Source organism: Osmerus mordax, chromosome 4 (genome assembly GCF_038355195.1).
Source record: "Osmerus mordax isolate fOsmMor3 chromosome 4, fOsmMor3.pri, whole genome shotgun sequence".
Classification (NCBI taxonomy): Eukaryota; Metazoa; Chordata; class Actinopteri; order Osmeriformes; family Osmeridae; genus Osmerus; species Osmerus mordax.
In genome coordinates this window covers 5,313,242-5,328,263 of record NC_090053.1, presented here as the reverse complement: position 1 = coordinate 5,328,263, position 15,022 = coordinate 5,313,242, and the positions used below count along the sequence as shown (strand labels likewise).

The window sequence follows — 15,022 nt, the reverse complement described above, 5'->3', positions numbered from 1 at the left end:
ACTAACCTTAAAATACACCATTTATTTTTCTGGATACTGCAACGGACTGCTGCTGAGATCCTTTAAAAAGCTGTCATTTTAATCAGCTTGATGCTACTTTGGAGGTATCTCTCTTATCTCGTATCTTTTTTTATCTCTCTCTCTTTCTCTCGGAGAGCTGTTTTATCAGGTTAACTCTGTTTCAGCCATGGCATCAAACGTCATTTGGGAAACTAATTTCATTTTGATATTAGTTTCTCTCTCCACAATCGCTTGTTTTTTGCTCCAGAGCACAAGGAAGAGGTGGGAGGGGGGAAACTTCATATGAAATATCCAGGACCTATACCTTTTATATCAGCACAGTTGGGTTGTGTAATGGAAAATGGAATATGACACAAATTACAGGTTGTTTCCTGCACCCGTCTTATCCAGGAACAGAACCCAACTGGATGACTATGAAACCTGGCAGCTCTGCAGAAGTTCTCCAAAGTTTTCTAAAAATAGCTCAGACCTCATAATCTCTGAGAGATTAAATGGATGTTTTTTGTTGTTGTTTCCCTTGTTTAATCACTCTGTCTTTCAACTCTCTCTTTCCCTCTCTCCCTCCCTATAGCTTGTTCTCTCTTTCTCTCCCCTCTCTCTCTCCTATTTTTAGTTTTGACTTTGAGGGGAGGGACCTTGAGATCAGGTCTCGTCAGAGCTAATGGTATTGCTGTAAAAGCAGCTCTTCATAGATTGAGCAATCATAGCACTACACTGTAGTTTTGATGCTGCTGTAGATCGGGGGCCAAGCAACAACCTATCAACTCATTAGCTGAGGGCTGGCCAAACATGAGGTTCCAGATGTTTCTTAATGGTGTGCTAACCAGGTAACTTCACTGGCAGTGCCCTATAGAAGAGTTGCAGAGACCTGCGAACAGATGGATGTGATCAAACAAAAAGACCAGTCTTCTAGTTGTAGACCTGTGAGAATCAGAACTCCTTTCATTAATCTTCAAAGGGGTTTGATGGTTAGGCTGAATGAATGTGAATGACAGAGGACCAGTGTGTGGTGAGGAGACAGTATAGGTCTGACCAGATGTGGTGTCTAGCTATTCATAATGTATGCAATTACTACTTCGATGTCTCGGTGCGCAGAAATAGAACCTCATTAGTTGGTCATTTTTCATTTGATGAATAAATGAAATCCCCTCTGTGTTCATTTGGCAGTACTGTCAGACTAATGGTTATTACTCTAGGTTATTTCACCACTATGGTGGAGAGTCTTTACTGGCTAAATGATGCTTCAAGTTAAGCTATGAGTCTGTCTTATACACATTTTACAGATAAACTAGACTAGGTTGTTCTATTTGATCAAATTACACGACAAACTGTTTCTCATCTTTTTCCGTGACACTGAATTGGACTTGAGTGTCAGCGAAAGTGATGTGCTTTGAGCCCGTCCGAATGCACACACGTATCCCAGTCGAGGGTCTGACATTTGCGATATGATCATGTGGAGGTCATCCCTCAGCAGCCTTCTCCAGGCCTGCACAACTGATAGGCCCAACAACCGGCTGTGCAGGTTGTGTGACGCGCTCATGTTTCTGGGGACAGGTGGCAGTGCCGGCCAAGTCCCCCAATCTCTTTGTCCATCGTTGGCTTGTGTAACGTCAGCACAGCCCGGGCCGTCTGCTGTCTGCTGCCTGCTGCCCTCAGATCTGTCAGTACCCCTCCAGCACCAATTGTTAATATCAGCAATTGGACATCACAGCGATGAGGCGTGGTTTGGTTATTCACTACAACTCTTCATTTGAGTAGGTCGCTTTGTGCCGTGCCGTGCTGTACCGTGTAGGGCTGGGCGATATATCGAATATTAGCGATAATATCGCAATAATTTTGACGACGATGTAAAATTTGAAAATATTGTGAATATCGAATATAAAACAAATATCCTGGCCCTGATGTTGCTTGTGTTTTAAGATCACCGCCTGGCTCCTCTGTGTTCAGACACACACAAACACACAGACACCGTTAGTGCACATGCTCACAAAGCGCATGTGCACAAACTGAAAATTGCACTCGCACAGGCACTCGCTTCTGCTCTCTTTTTGTCCTGTCACATAAAGACCTCTGCATGAATTGTTCCATGTGAGGTCCATTTTGTCAAGTTGCAAGTACCATGTCATGGCAACTGCTTAAATTTGCACTACACATTTTGTACTTTGTAATAATAGCTGTTCTATCTAAATAGTTTTTGTTGTATTCTAATTAGGGCAAAAGAAAATCAAGTTTTTTTATTGCAAATGTAAACATTTTGAGACATATATCGAATATTGATATATTTTTTTCCTGCAATATAGCGATATAATTTTTTAAAATATCGCCTAGTACCATGCTGTACCGTGCTGTGCCGTGCTGTACCATGCTGTGCCGTGCTGTGTAAACAGAGCCGCGGCCACGGCCGAGGTAGGGATGTTTCTGTTACTGGAGATGAGAGGAGAGACACAGATGCCCTGCGGTGCCTTCCCAGCATGCTCTCCTCTTTAGCCAGTGTTGCCAATGGCTACCATCTTCAATCAACTACAATCCACGTTGTGTGTGTGTGTGTGTTTGTGTGGGTGTGTCTTTGTGTGTGTGTGACCTCCAATCATTGTCCCATTAGTGAGGTCTCTCTCCCCAACCCCCTCCCTCTCAAACGCATCAACCAGCAATCATCATGGGCGGTCTTGGGTGCTAATGCGTCCCCTGAACACTGACCTGGTAACAGTGTGTCAATAATCCAGTTTACTCAGCTGCACACATTGTCAGCCAACTGAACACAATCCTAATTATGTGAATGAACTCATGTTGCTCTACATCGAGGTAGCATGATGAGGAGAAGTGACAGTTTGGTGTCATGGTGGTAATACTCACCACTAACACCCAGAACCATAACCTGTTTGTGATACTCTGCCTGGCTAGAAGTTATAAGCCATTCACAAGGAAGAAGAGTGCTACACAGCTTTCTGTCCTGCTAGTGGTCACATTGCTTGGCACTCTGCAAGTCTGTGTGTCGGTTAGTGTTGGTAAGTTAAATTGTGGAGTAGAGACTACTCATTGAAAAACACACGCAAGTCGGTTTGTTTCTAGAGGCCAAGGCACCAGAACATGCTGACCTGATTAAGGTGCCATAGGAAATCATTTAGCCCATTTCTCTCCATGCTTCAGCCAGCTGTTCACTTTTTCCTGTCTTATTGAATGTGAGCAAGTAAAGCAAAGACAGGCCCCCAAAAAAACAACTTGATCAGCTGAATCTCATTTAATGGTTTCATATGATTCCAGTGGAGTCATTTGCATCTCTCTCATAGGTTCTCTTCTGGTGGTTCTGTAGTGTAGACGGTTCGGTCTAAGAATAGCCCTCTTTCAGCTGGTGTGGTTATGTTGATGTCTGGTTCTACAGAGCTGTTCAGGCAGTACAGCGAGCAGCAGCTCTGCAGACGGCTGAGTCACTCATCCACATCAAGAGTCTAGTGGTGCCTGGTGCAGCCCAGACTGACTCCTCAACATCAAGCCCAACAAACTGCTAGCTTCAGCCTACAAGCACCACCCAGCTAAGCATCTGCTTTGCTGGCATAGGTTTTTTTTATGGATTTCGATATTTTGTATAATATATATATAATATAATGGATGTGTTTAGTTTTGTGAATACGTTACATCAGCTGCTACATTTGCTGCCCTGTCTGCTGTCAAGTGGCATGTTTCTAATAGTAAAGAACTATCAAAGAGTTTCTTGGTTTCATATGTTCAATATGTTTTTTTGAATACGATTTTGCTGACGGTTTGGCTAACTTTTAGGTATAATTACCTTCGCTCTAGTGCTCTCGCCCCTCCATCAACTCTGCCACGTGGAGTGTGTGCTAACAGAAAATTTATGAAACACGTTTTGGAATATAAACGAGGCAAACTGATACTGCTCTTGAAACCAAACTCTTAGACGACCCACTTTGAATTATTGAACAGTGTTGTGGCAACGGCACCTTCTCAGCAGCTCAGACACACATTCTCTCTCTCTCTCTCTCTCTCTCTCTCTCTCTCTCTCTCTCTCTCTCTCTCTCTCTCTCTCTCTCTCTCTCTCTCTCTCTCTCTCTCTCTCTCTCTCTCTCTCTCTCTCTCTCTCTCTCTCTCTCTCTCTCTCTCTCTCTCTCTCTCTCTGTCTCTCTCTCACTCACTCACACACACACATACATACACATACACACGTGTAGGGGATTATGACTTGTGTAATCACAGAAGTTCCCAATTAAATCATGCATGATGCTACAGTTATGCAAGAGCCAATGACTGAGAAAAGGCGTTGGCACTCCAGTCGGGTTAGTTCTTCATTGGCCATATTCCCCCAACAGAAACCCACTAATGCAGCCAAGGGTTGGAGCAGGGGTTTTCTCCTAAAAGCCACAGTTGCCAATTGATGAGGTCAAGCACCTAAATATCGTATTGCTGTGCTGGTGGTCATTTATAGTGCTTCAGTAAGTAGCCCATTTTACCAACGTAAAAGCTACTACAATGACCTAAAGTGCTCTCAAAGAGCCATATGATGCATGCATGATGTTTGCATGATCAGCAGTACTAAAAATGAAGTATGACACACGGTGGATTGGATTTAGTGTTTGTCCCACCATCCAACAAATGATCTCTGTATGAAATACTCTGCTGCGTAGATTCAACTTCCAAGGCCATCAGAATGCCTTATGTTTGCTAGGATTAGTGTTCCCTTTTGTCCTTGTCTGGGTTAGCATACATGGCCTGGTCCTTGAATAGAGTACAGGGCTCGAAATGAACGTTGTGCTGTCGTCCTGTGGACGATGAAAAAGATGTCTGGGACAGTTCAACACAGACTAGATGTCTGGGACAGTTCGACACAGACCAGATGTCTGGGACAGTTTGACACAGACTAGATGTCTGGGACAGTTCGACACAGACTAGATGTCTGGGACAGTTCAACACAGACTAGATGTCTGGGACAGTTCAACACAGACTAGATGTCTGGGACAGTTCGACACAGACTAGATGTCTGGGACAGTCCGACACAGACTAGATGTCTTGGACAGTCCAACACAGACTGGATGTCTTGGACAGTCCGACACAGACTAGATGTCTTGGACAGTCCAACACAGACTTTGGGACCACTGCGGGACGATAGACCATGACAATATATATTCTTTAAAAAACGTTTTTATTTTTTTATTTTCGAAGCTTTCTATTGATGAACTGCAATACCATGCCTTGAGAACCCTCTTTTCATTCACCTGGTTGCTATTGATTAAGGCCCGTAATTCACAGATCAATGTTCATTGAGAAGCTAAAGGTATTGTGCTGATGCCTTGAAAGAAAGAACTTCAGACCAACCCTTTCTCAACATTTATTGATGTAGCCTCTGGGTTGTAAATAAACCCCAACATTTGAAAGCTATGATCATGTCATCTCGCTTTCTTGGTGAATTATGTAAGATTATGTTTATTCATTTAGGCATTTACAGTTACCACCATTTTCGTCAGTCCAAGGACTTCAGTTTTCTATCATTTAAATGTAGGATCATTCTGCATTGGTCTTTCATATGCCCTCTCTCTTTCTATCCAGCAGATGGGCCTTCATCGGCTCCTGCCATATTGAAAGACTTTCTTGAGGGATCATCAAGCTGGACAGAATCACCTTCAGCCTTACAAGTTCCACACACAAAGGCCTCTGAAAAGTCAGTCCACACCACTACCACCGCACTTCTTCCCTTACTGGGAGATGCTGGGGTCTCCCAGGATCGCCTTTCCCCCTCTCAAGACTCTGAAGAAGTGTCATCTTGGGACCCCCTCCCCATCAGGCCTGTGCCTCTCTCCTCTCCCCCTCTACACCCCTCACAGGCAGCCGAGGGGTCCATGCAACCATTGGAAGGCCTTGCTAGACAGGTCAGGGATGTGAAGCTGACTGGCTATGGGTCCAACTCCACCCTGCCTCCCTCCACTACAAACCGTATTCCTGCCCCAGATCAGCAGCTTCTACACGCAAAGTTCAGCAACTCATCCACTCCCACCCAGAGTCTTTCCACCAACGTTGGGACCATATCTCCACACCGTCCTGTCCCACTCTCTGACCAGAGCACTGCCGACCGACCACCCAGCAACCAGCACGACCAATCAGATCATGTCAGTCCGCTTGCACCCCCCAGCTTACCCACTGACGAGTCCAGCTCAGTCTATCTGGATCCCAGGCCCTCCATGGAGCCATCCAGCAGACTACTTGACCTTACCCAGCCGAGCCCCAGCAGGGAGTCCATGATGCAGCAGGACTCTGCCCAGGGCACCCACCTGCCGCTGGAGCGCCCTGTCATGAGGCTGGACCCCAGCTTCCTGCCTCTACTCAACCCCCAAACCATCTCTTCCACCTCCTTGGTTGAGCCCACCCTGGTCCCCCCGGATGACTTTTTCCCCACCAACACCATGGAGGTAGACTGGGGGTCCGGGGATTACCCGGAACCAATGTCCTTACTGCCTGGAGACCATGACAGTGATAGCTACACCATGGTGACAACCCTGCCCTCAGACATGTTTGACTTGGATGACTCTGAAGACACGGAGAGCTACGACACCTCTTTCCCTTCCAGGGTGGGCGTGTCCCCGTCCTCCAGGCACCACCTGTTTATTTCCCCCAGTCTGACCACAGCCTACAGCTCCAGCGTGAGGAGTACCCCTCCTACCGCCCTCCATCCCCTGTCGTCCTCCATCCCTCCATCCCCCCAACCCTCCCCCACATCCAGTCAGCCCAGGCTGGAGCTCACGGCAAACCCCCAGAGCGAGGAAAGCTCAGGTGTCGACTGGTCGGACGCCTTCACCATCGAACCCACAGACGTGCTCCTGCCGGACATGAACAGTCAGGAGTACGTCACCACCCAGATGACCAAGGACAACTCCAGCTCAGCTGAACACAGGGGCAACGTGACCACGTCCAAGGTCTTCTCCATCAGTTCCACTCCTATTATGGCCACCAGCACCTTACCCGTGGACCCCAGCCATCTGCCGACGGCGTCCTATGAGGGAACAGCAGAAGGAGCCGATAACTACACCTGGGTCGAGGAAGGGCCATCCAGTGACCCCACAGGGTTCGAGCCTTATGACACCACCGCAACAGACCCCCCAGGGGTCACAGTGACGCCCCGGTCGGGGAACGTTTCCGTGGTGCTTCTGGAACCTTCTGTAGCTCCGACCCCCTCGGTGAATCACTCCATCTGGGATGAGGGGGTGCCCTCGGGTGATTGGTCTAGCCTCGTGACCCCAACTCCGTCGGTGGACCTGGAAATCAGCTCGCTCGTACAGTCTGTTGTGCCCAGTGTTACGCAGCCCTCTGATGATGTCACATCCTCTTCCTCTCTGACAGACATCCTGTGGTATGTCTCTTCAACCGTGTCAGAGACTATCATGCCCACCTCCACTCCTGCCCTGTCCTCCTCTATGGCATTCAGTCCATCCTCTGTAGACATGTTCCAAAACATCACCTCAGCACCCACCGAGCTATCCCACAACACCACGTCCGTGCCCCCGGTGACAGCTGTCATGGCCGACCAGGGCATGACAACATCCGATGGCCTTGTCACAGCTTGGACCAACGACAGCCTGACTACTTTTAACCTAACCACGGCTACCACCTCATCGCCTGTGCCTACCACTGAGGCTGCTACTACTGTTGCTATGACTACTAAGACGAGCACGACCGTCACCGAGGCCTCGAGCCCCCCGACCTCCACCGCCAAGACCACGCCCCCACGGCCGTACCTCTGTGAGGTCACCAAGCCGGAGTACCTCGTCAGGGTTGGTGAGTGACAGCAGAGCTTTGAGGACCTTACACAAGATCACATTTAGACATTTACATTTGGTCATTTAGCAGACGCTCTTATCCAGAGCGACTTACAGTAAGTACAGGGACATTCCCCCGAGGCAAGTAGGGTGAAGTGCCTTTCCCAAGGACACAACGTCAATTGACACGGCCGGGAATCGAACTGGCAACCTTCAGATTACTAGCCCGACTCCCTCACCGCTCAGCCATCTGACTCCCCAAGATCAACAATGCTAAACTCTTCAGAGGATTTATGACTGTACTGAAACAGTAAAATATCAACAATGAGCACCAAGACAGAGAAGACCGTAGTAATGATGATGATAATGATACTATTTGTGCGTTCTGTCTTTGCAGGCTTTCCATCTGGGGCCACAGTGGGCCATGCCAAACTGCAGGTGAGAGATATCCTGAAGAGCCAGTTCAACAGATCCCTGGAGCTGCAGGTATTATACTGTGCCGTTCAACAGTGTGGAATTCAGTGTGGTTGCTAATACTGTTGTAGGAGTTTCGAGTTCTGTCCTGATTCGTCGTTTTTTGGGGGGCTAGCATTTACAAAGTGAGATGGGCAAAGATAAGAGTTATCTTTAGAAACTCTAAAGGTGACTACAAATCTGTATCCTACTGTAGCAGGATTATGTTTTGCGTAATTGAACAGTATGTATGACAGAGCTAAACTGACATTGAGCTGAAGCTGTTAGATATGAATGAGAAAACATCCAGCTGAACAGGGTTAGAGTTAGGTGTATGTGTGTACATGTGTGTGTGGTGTAGGGATGCCCCATTTCCTGTGGCTCCTTATCTCAACTATGTGATAAACAGACTAGCATAGTTAGATGCACCAAGACTCCACAGCCAAGTAAAGGGACACTGACGTAGTATGTAGTAATGTTACAGTAAAAACATTTGAGTAGTTTGACCTGGGAAACCTCTATCCCTCTCTGTCTCTTTTTTCCTCTCTCTCTCTCTCTCTCTCTCTCTCTCTCTCTCTCTCTCTCTCTCTCTCTCTCTCTCTATCTCTCTCTCTTTTTTCCCTCTCTCACCTTTTTTCTTCTATAACTTAACACATCTAAACACATTCAGATGAGGGGAGATGCAGTACAGCAGCTTGGATTCTGTTTTAGCTCTATAAAATGCTGCTGACAGGTTTTGATTGTGTGTGTGTGTGTGTGTGTAGGTGGTCCAACCCCCTCCCAGGTTTGTGTTCCGGGCGGTGTCAGGCCCAGTCGTCTACTCAGCGATATCTGTCATCAACGCTCTGCGCCAGTCTGGCCGCCACTTCCTCTCCCTTGCACCCAATTGGACCATACCAGACCGCCAGTACCAGGTCCACTCTGGTAAAAACACACATCCCGGCTTCTCAATATAACTAGATCCAGTAGCCATATCGTAAAAAAAAAAAAAACCTTATGGCGACCATTAAAAAGCCATATTTCTAGATGTCCTGACCTGTCTCTGCTCTGGTCCTCCTCTGGTCTCCAGTGTTGCAGTTTGTGCCCAGCCACATAGACGTGCGTGTGTGCAACTTCAGCCAGCGCATCGAGAAAGGCCTGACCATGGCCTACGCCAAGGTCCGCCGCCTCGCACAGGAGTCCACCAACTTCACCGTGCAGGTAAACACACACACACAGACACGCGCCGCGCGCGCGTCCCCCGCTGGAGCTCTCCTGAGAGTCCGGCATGCTGAAATAAGCCTGAAGGCGGAAGGAACAACAGCTACAGCACTGGGGGTGTTTACAGCTGCGACTTCTGACTAAGGCCTCGAGAATGGAGACAGATGACTGGTTCGGGCTGTGTTTGCAAGCAGAGCCCTCAGACCTGAACCGCCTGTCTTCGGGCATCGATTCATCTTGCTTAGCTGTTCCCCCGGCCCAGCCTCTGCCGTCTCTAACGCTAGCAGCAGCAATACTGGAGCTTTGATTCAACCCCGACCGAGGACTGTGTCCGTAGGTGTGGCCCGCCTTTCCTGACTGTCCGGTTCTGTGTGTGGACGCGTGCGTACTGTAGGTGGTGAACATCACGCTGGGCCTGAGCCCTCTCTCTCAGGCCCGTCAGCAGAGGGAGCAGGTGGACATCACCTTCGCAGTGAGCGACGCCCATGGCTACGTGCAAGGGTCGGAGGTCAGCAACCTCCTCCGGAAGCTCAACATGGTGGAGTTCAGCTACTACCTGGGCTTCCCTGTGCTGCAGATAGCAGAGCGTGAGTCCCGCACACACACACACATGCACACACACACACACACACATAGGCACAGACACACACACAGACGCACACACACATGCACATGCTCCATCTAAAGCCAGTGTTCTCTCCAACAGCTGTCCACTACCCAGAGTTGAACACCACCCTTCTGCTTCGCTCCTCCTGGGTTAGAACAGGTAAAGAGAGCCCCCTCACTCTGCCAGTCTGAAACGAGGGATGACAATGCAGTTTGGCTCCGTCTGTTCCGTGCCTCATCTGTTTGTGTGTGTGTGTGTGTAGTGCTCCTGGGTGTGCTGGAGCAGGGTGCGGAGGAGAGGGCCTTCCAGGTGAAGATGGAGCGTCGCCTGGCCCAGATACTGGAGGAGGTGCTGGGGTCCGCCAGGCGCACAAGAAGAGCCACCAGCGGAGGAAACAACAGTGTCCAGGTACACCGAACACCCCTCACTATCCTCTTCCTTCACCCTGGACTTCACTATTCACTGTACTCTGCGCTCCCCTGGTTCAGCTACTTAACCCACTCAACTCAAAACAATACTCTATTTTGCCTGAGGGGTGACTTTTTCGAATTCTACAGGATGCTCATTGAACATTATGTGTGTGAGTGGTTGCAGGGTGAGTTTAGCTTCATTCTGCTATAGTTTGACGTTTCAGTGTTTAGGTCTGTTAGTGGGCGGCTCTTTACCACTGGGAATCACTTCCTTCCTCCAACAGTGGGCTCCCTTCTTCTCTGGTGCGGTGTGGCTCCTCGTCCAAGTGTTTGCTGCCCGTAGCGCCCGTCCGCTTTACTAATCAACCCCAGCCTTTTGTGGCTTCGCTCCGCACCTGTTCCGCGACCCCCCCCCCCTCTCTCCCCTCGTCCCCTCCCCCCTCTCCCCCTCTCGTTTCCTCCAGAGGGACAGGCTAGGCTGGGTTACCATGGCAACGCCACCTATTCATGTGAGGAGTAGCCACTCACAAACACAGTCCCAGTATCTCTCTCTCTCTCTCTCGCTTCTTTTCTGTTACTTGAAGGCTGCTGTAAGACGCAGCGCCAATAGCAGATCAATTATTAAACATCGTCTGTCTTCTTCTCTCTTCCTCGATCTCTGCCCTCTTCCACGTCTCCCATCTGTTCCCGTATTTCTCGTTGTCTCTTCCTCGGCTTGGCGGCTGCAGCCGATGGCGCCGATCAGATCCAGAGCCGTCGGTGCTGGTGAAGAGGTGGATACTGTAGATGTGTCACCAGGGCCCAGGGAGTGACGGTGGGCAGCTGTGAGCGGGCAGCTGCCACCGTGATGAACACCATCCTGTCTCTCTCACACAGACACTGACCTCTATCCTCCCTATCACCCCTCGGAACCCCACAGAGCACTTACAACACAGACAGGCACACACACACAAGGAGACCACACACACACACACACACACATCTTATCTCTGTGCTGGACCTTAGTGTCACCTAGGAGTTATGATTAGAAGTTTAATTTTAGAGGCTGTTTTAAGAGGTGTCACTATCTTAGTTTTCCTTCCGAGGTTTTCCCCCCCTGGTTTAATCAGGAGGCGTACACTCGCATGGTGATTCTGTTCTCTTCAATAGACTTGAAAGAAAACGCCTTCTTGAAAATAGGCTGCTTTGTGGTTTATCATTTTGCATTTCAAAGACGTCACTTCAGCCTCTCCCCACGCGGCTAATGACAGCGCAGATCAAGATATTCAGTTCTTCTCCGCACCACAGCCAGCCACACAAAGCCCTGACACCCACAGAGAGAGGACGTACAGAACACAACTGGGAGAGAGAGAGCCACGGCTCACAAATCTTAATTATGGTTCAACTGGTCATTAGAGGAGCAGGCAGGGAGGAGGAGGTGAGGAGCAGGCAGGGAGGAGGAGGTGAGGAGCAGGCAGGGAGGAGGAGGTGAGGAGCAGGCAGGGAGGAGGAGGTGAGGAGCTGGCAGGGAGGAGGAGGTGAGGAGCAGGCAGGGAGGAGGAGGTGAGGAGCAGGCAGGGAGGAGGAGGTGAGGAGCAGGCAGGGAGGAGGAAGTGAGGAGCAGGCAGGGAGGAGGAGGTGAGGAGCAGGCAGGGAGGAGGAGGTGAGGAGCAGGCAGGGAGGAGGAGGAGGTGAGGAGCAGGTAGGGAGGAGGAGGTGAGGAGCAGGCAGGGAGGAGGAGGTGAGGAGCAGGCAGGGAGGAGGAGGTGAGGAGCAGGCAGGGAGGAGGAGGTGAGGAGCAGGCAGGGAGGAGGAGGTGAGGAGCAGGCAGGGAGGAGGAGGTGAGGAGCAGGCAGGGAGGAGGAGGTGAGGAGCTGGCAGGCAGGGGTTCAGGTGGGTTAACACGCAGGCAAACATCTCTCCACTCCAGTAACTGCAGCCACCGTAATGTGGATTTGATCTGCATGAGAGAGATCATGGCCTGGGCCGAGCCTCTGTTCAAACAGTCCGTCTGTCTGTCTAGGAATGTTCCCTGGGCAGTTACGCAGCTCTCGTAGGGGAGACATGAAGGCCAACAACAGGACTGAAAGTTCTGATCCTGTACCACATGGTGCTATTGATACTGGCAATTGGTTAATTGTGGATGGATATTCCCCCAGTGGTTTTGTTTACAATAGTTTGCGTGTGTGTTCCTTTACCTCGTACCCATCCAGATGGTGCGGACAGCCAGGCTGGTGGGTCCAGACCAACCTCTAGAGATGGTCTACTTTGTGGAGGGTCCCAGCGGAGAGAGGCTGCCTGCTGTCACCACGGCAACCATGCTGAACAGCCTGGACGTCCAGAGGGCAGCCATCGTCCTGGGTTACCGTGTGCAGGGCATCCTGGCACAACGTGAGTCTGCCTGGGCATGCACACACACACACACACACACACATTTAAACCACTTTAGTCTGCCTGGGCATGGCATAGCACAAATCATGCGTAGGTTTATAGGTTTGATTCATAGATTAAAAGTTCTATTTCAGCTCCTTTATGGTGATTAGTTCCCACATGACATGACGTCAAAGTGACCCAGGCTGATCTGAGCTTGCTCATTAGTAGGATTAATAAACAGGAAGGAGGAAGCAAGGATCACAGGAAGGAGGTGGATTTGAGGTCTGTGATAATCAGCCAATCATTCATCAATGACGGGGTATCAGCATGTCTGACGTCACAAATCTTAGTTTCTTTCTCATGAAGTTCTTAATCACATGCTCACATTATTCACAAGCTCTGATCACAGCAAATTTTACTGCAGAGAAAGGCTGTTGATGAATTGCTCTCTGCCTGCCTATATTTAGTAGAATTTGAACTACTTACCCCTGCACCATACACACTATGCTAAACATATAGCCTGCCTATGTTAAAGATGAAAGGCATGATGAGGACAGCTCTGTTCCTCTCTGCTCTCTCTGTTGCCATGCTGGGCCCAGGATTTACCACTGGACAGCGTGAATGGCCATTAAGCATGCCTACCAATAGTGTAGCACTTCATTAATGCCATTAATGAAGTCCTACACTGAAGTAGAGAAAGTCCCAGAAAGACCAAACTGCCTTAACCCTTTCTCCCTGCCTGCCTACCTGCCTCACTCTCCCCCTCCCCCCCACCCCCTCCCAGCTGTGGATAAAGTGTCCTCCCCTCCCTCGGACAACGAGAACACCAACCTGTGGATCGTCATCGGCGTGGTGGTGCCTCTCATCGTGGTCACCGTCATCATCTCCATCCTCTACTGGAAGCTCTGCCGCACAGACAAGCTGGAGTTCCAGCCGGACGCCATGACCAGTGTCCAGCAGAGACAGAAGGTGAGGGAGGGCCAGCGGGAAGGAGGACGGGAGGGGGGGGGGGGGGGGGGGGGGGGAAGGGGCCTTCGGGGGAGTTCAAAGTATTTTCATGTCCGTATATCTTGTTTTGTCTTCTATGCATGCACTTATTGACTGCATTCCTTCCGGATGTTTTCTTTTCAAACTGCCACTGTCCTCGTCTGTTAACAACGAGTTCCCTCTTCTCAGTTAGACATTGCAGACAGTGTGGCCTGATACGCTGAGAGATTGACACGCTGTATCAGCTCTGTCCAACCAGACCACCTCTTCTCCTGTCCATCGACACGGTGCTTCTAAGACATCAGCGCAGTCCCCTTCATCTAGATCGTTGCATTTCTATCCTTCTTCTCACAGCGACCTCTCCCCCCCCCCCCCCCCCCCCCTTTCACGGAGTGTGGAGAGATAGCGTTATCAGCTGGTGGGCTCCTCTGTGTGTCTGGCTGGGCTGCTTATCTCCTCTCTGAAGGACATATCAGCCCTTGTCTCTGACAGACCATTACTTGGGACATCCCTGCCTCCGTGTTGCCCCAAAACAGCTGACTAGTGGTGGGGATTAGGGGGGCAATATTCATCTCTTAAAGTAAGCAACAGCTTGACCCCTAGATACTGATACCGATTGATCTACCGTAGGAAGAGATTGGATCGTAAACAGACGTCGGTAATGTTCCAGGGGGTTTATCATGAGTTGTGCTGGTCTCCAAAAAAGGTACTTACACAAAAGGTTCACTCAAAAGCACATGTGTAGCTCTGTTGCCACTCATCCAGGAACAGGGTTGTCTCCGGCTGCGCTAGTGGGCTGGTTCACGTCGTGGTGAATCGTACAGGGCAGGCTCCTAGCTGTAGCCTCTCTTCTGACCACACTGCTACACAGACTGCTACGCCTTCAAGTTATTACTCTGACCCTGTCTCCCTGACTGATCAAGTGTCACTGTTGGAGTCATGGCCTGAAATCCACACTTTGATGTGTGGGAGCCTCTAGTGTGGCCACCTTGTCATCCATCACTCCTCTCATCTCCTCTCATCTCCTCTCATCTCCTCTCATCTCTGTCCAGTCCTCTGGCTCGCTCAGGGAGGCACGGTCTCCTCTCCCCACAATCCTTCAGTCACCTGTATCAACAACAAAGCTTGTAGAGATTAGTGAGGAGGAGGAGGAGGAGGAGGAAGAGGAGGAGGAGGAGGAAGAGGAGGATGAGGAAGAGGAGGAGGAAGAAGAAGAAGAGGATGATAAGAAGGGG

The 15,022-nt window shown here is 49.8% G+C and overlaps 1 protein-coding gene across 1 annotated transcript in view; it reads left to right on the top strand.

Moving 5' to 3' along the window:
- LOC136942349 (UPF0606 protein KIAA1549-like) overlaps positions 1 to 15,022 on the top strand; it is a 29,251-nt gene that overhangs the window by 5,622 nt on the left and 8,607 nt on the right. The window contains 9 exon segments of the mRNA XM_067235216.1: positions 5,578 to 7,797; positions 8,176 to 8,264; positions 8,996 to 9,155; positions 9,301 to 9,431; positions 9,826 to 10,018; positions 10,138 to 10,197; positions 10,301 to 10,446; positions 12,641 to 12,818; positions 13,585 to 13,769. Coding sequence (XP_067091317.1) covers positions 5,578 to 7,797; positions 8,176 to 8,264; positions 8,996 to 9,155; positions 9,301 to 9,431; positions 9,826 to 10,018; positions 10,138 to 10,197; positions 10,301 to 10,446; positions 12,641 to 12,818; positions 13,585 to 13,769 — 3,362 coding nt within the window.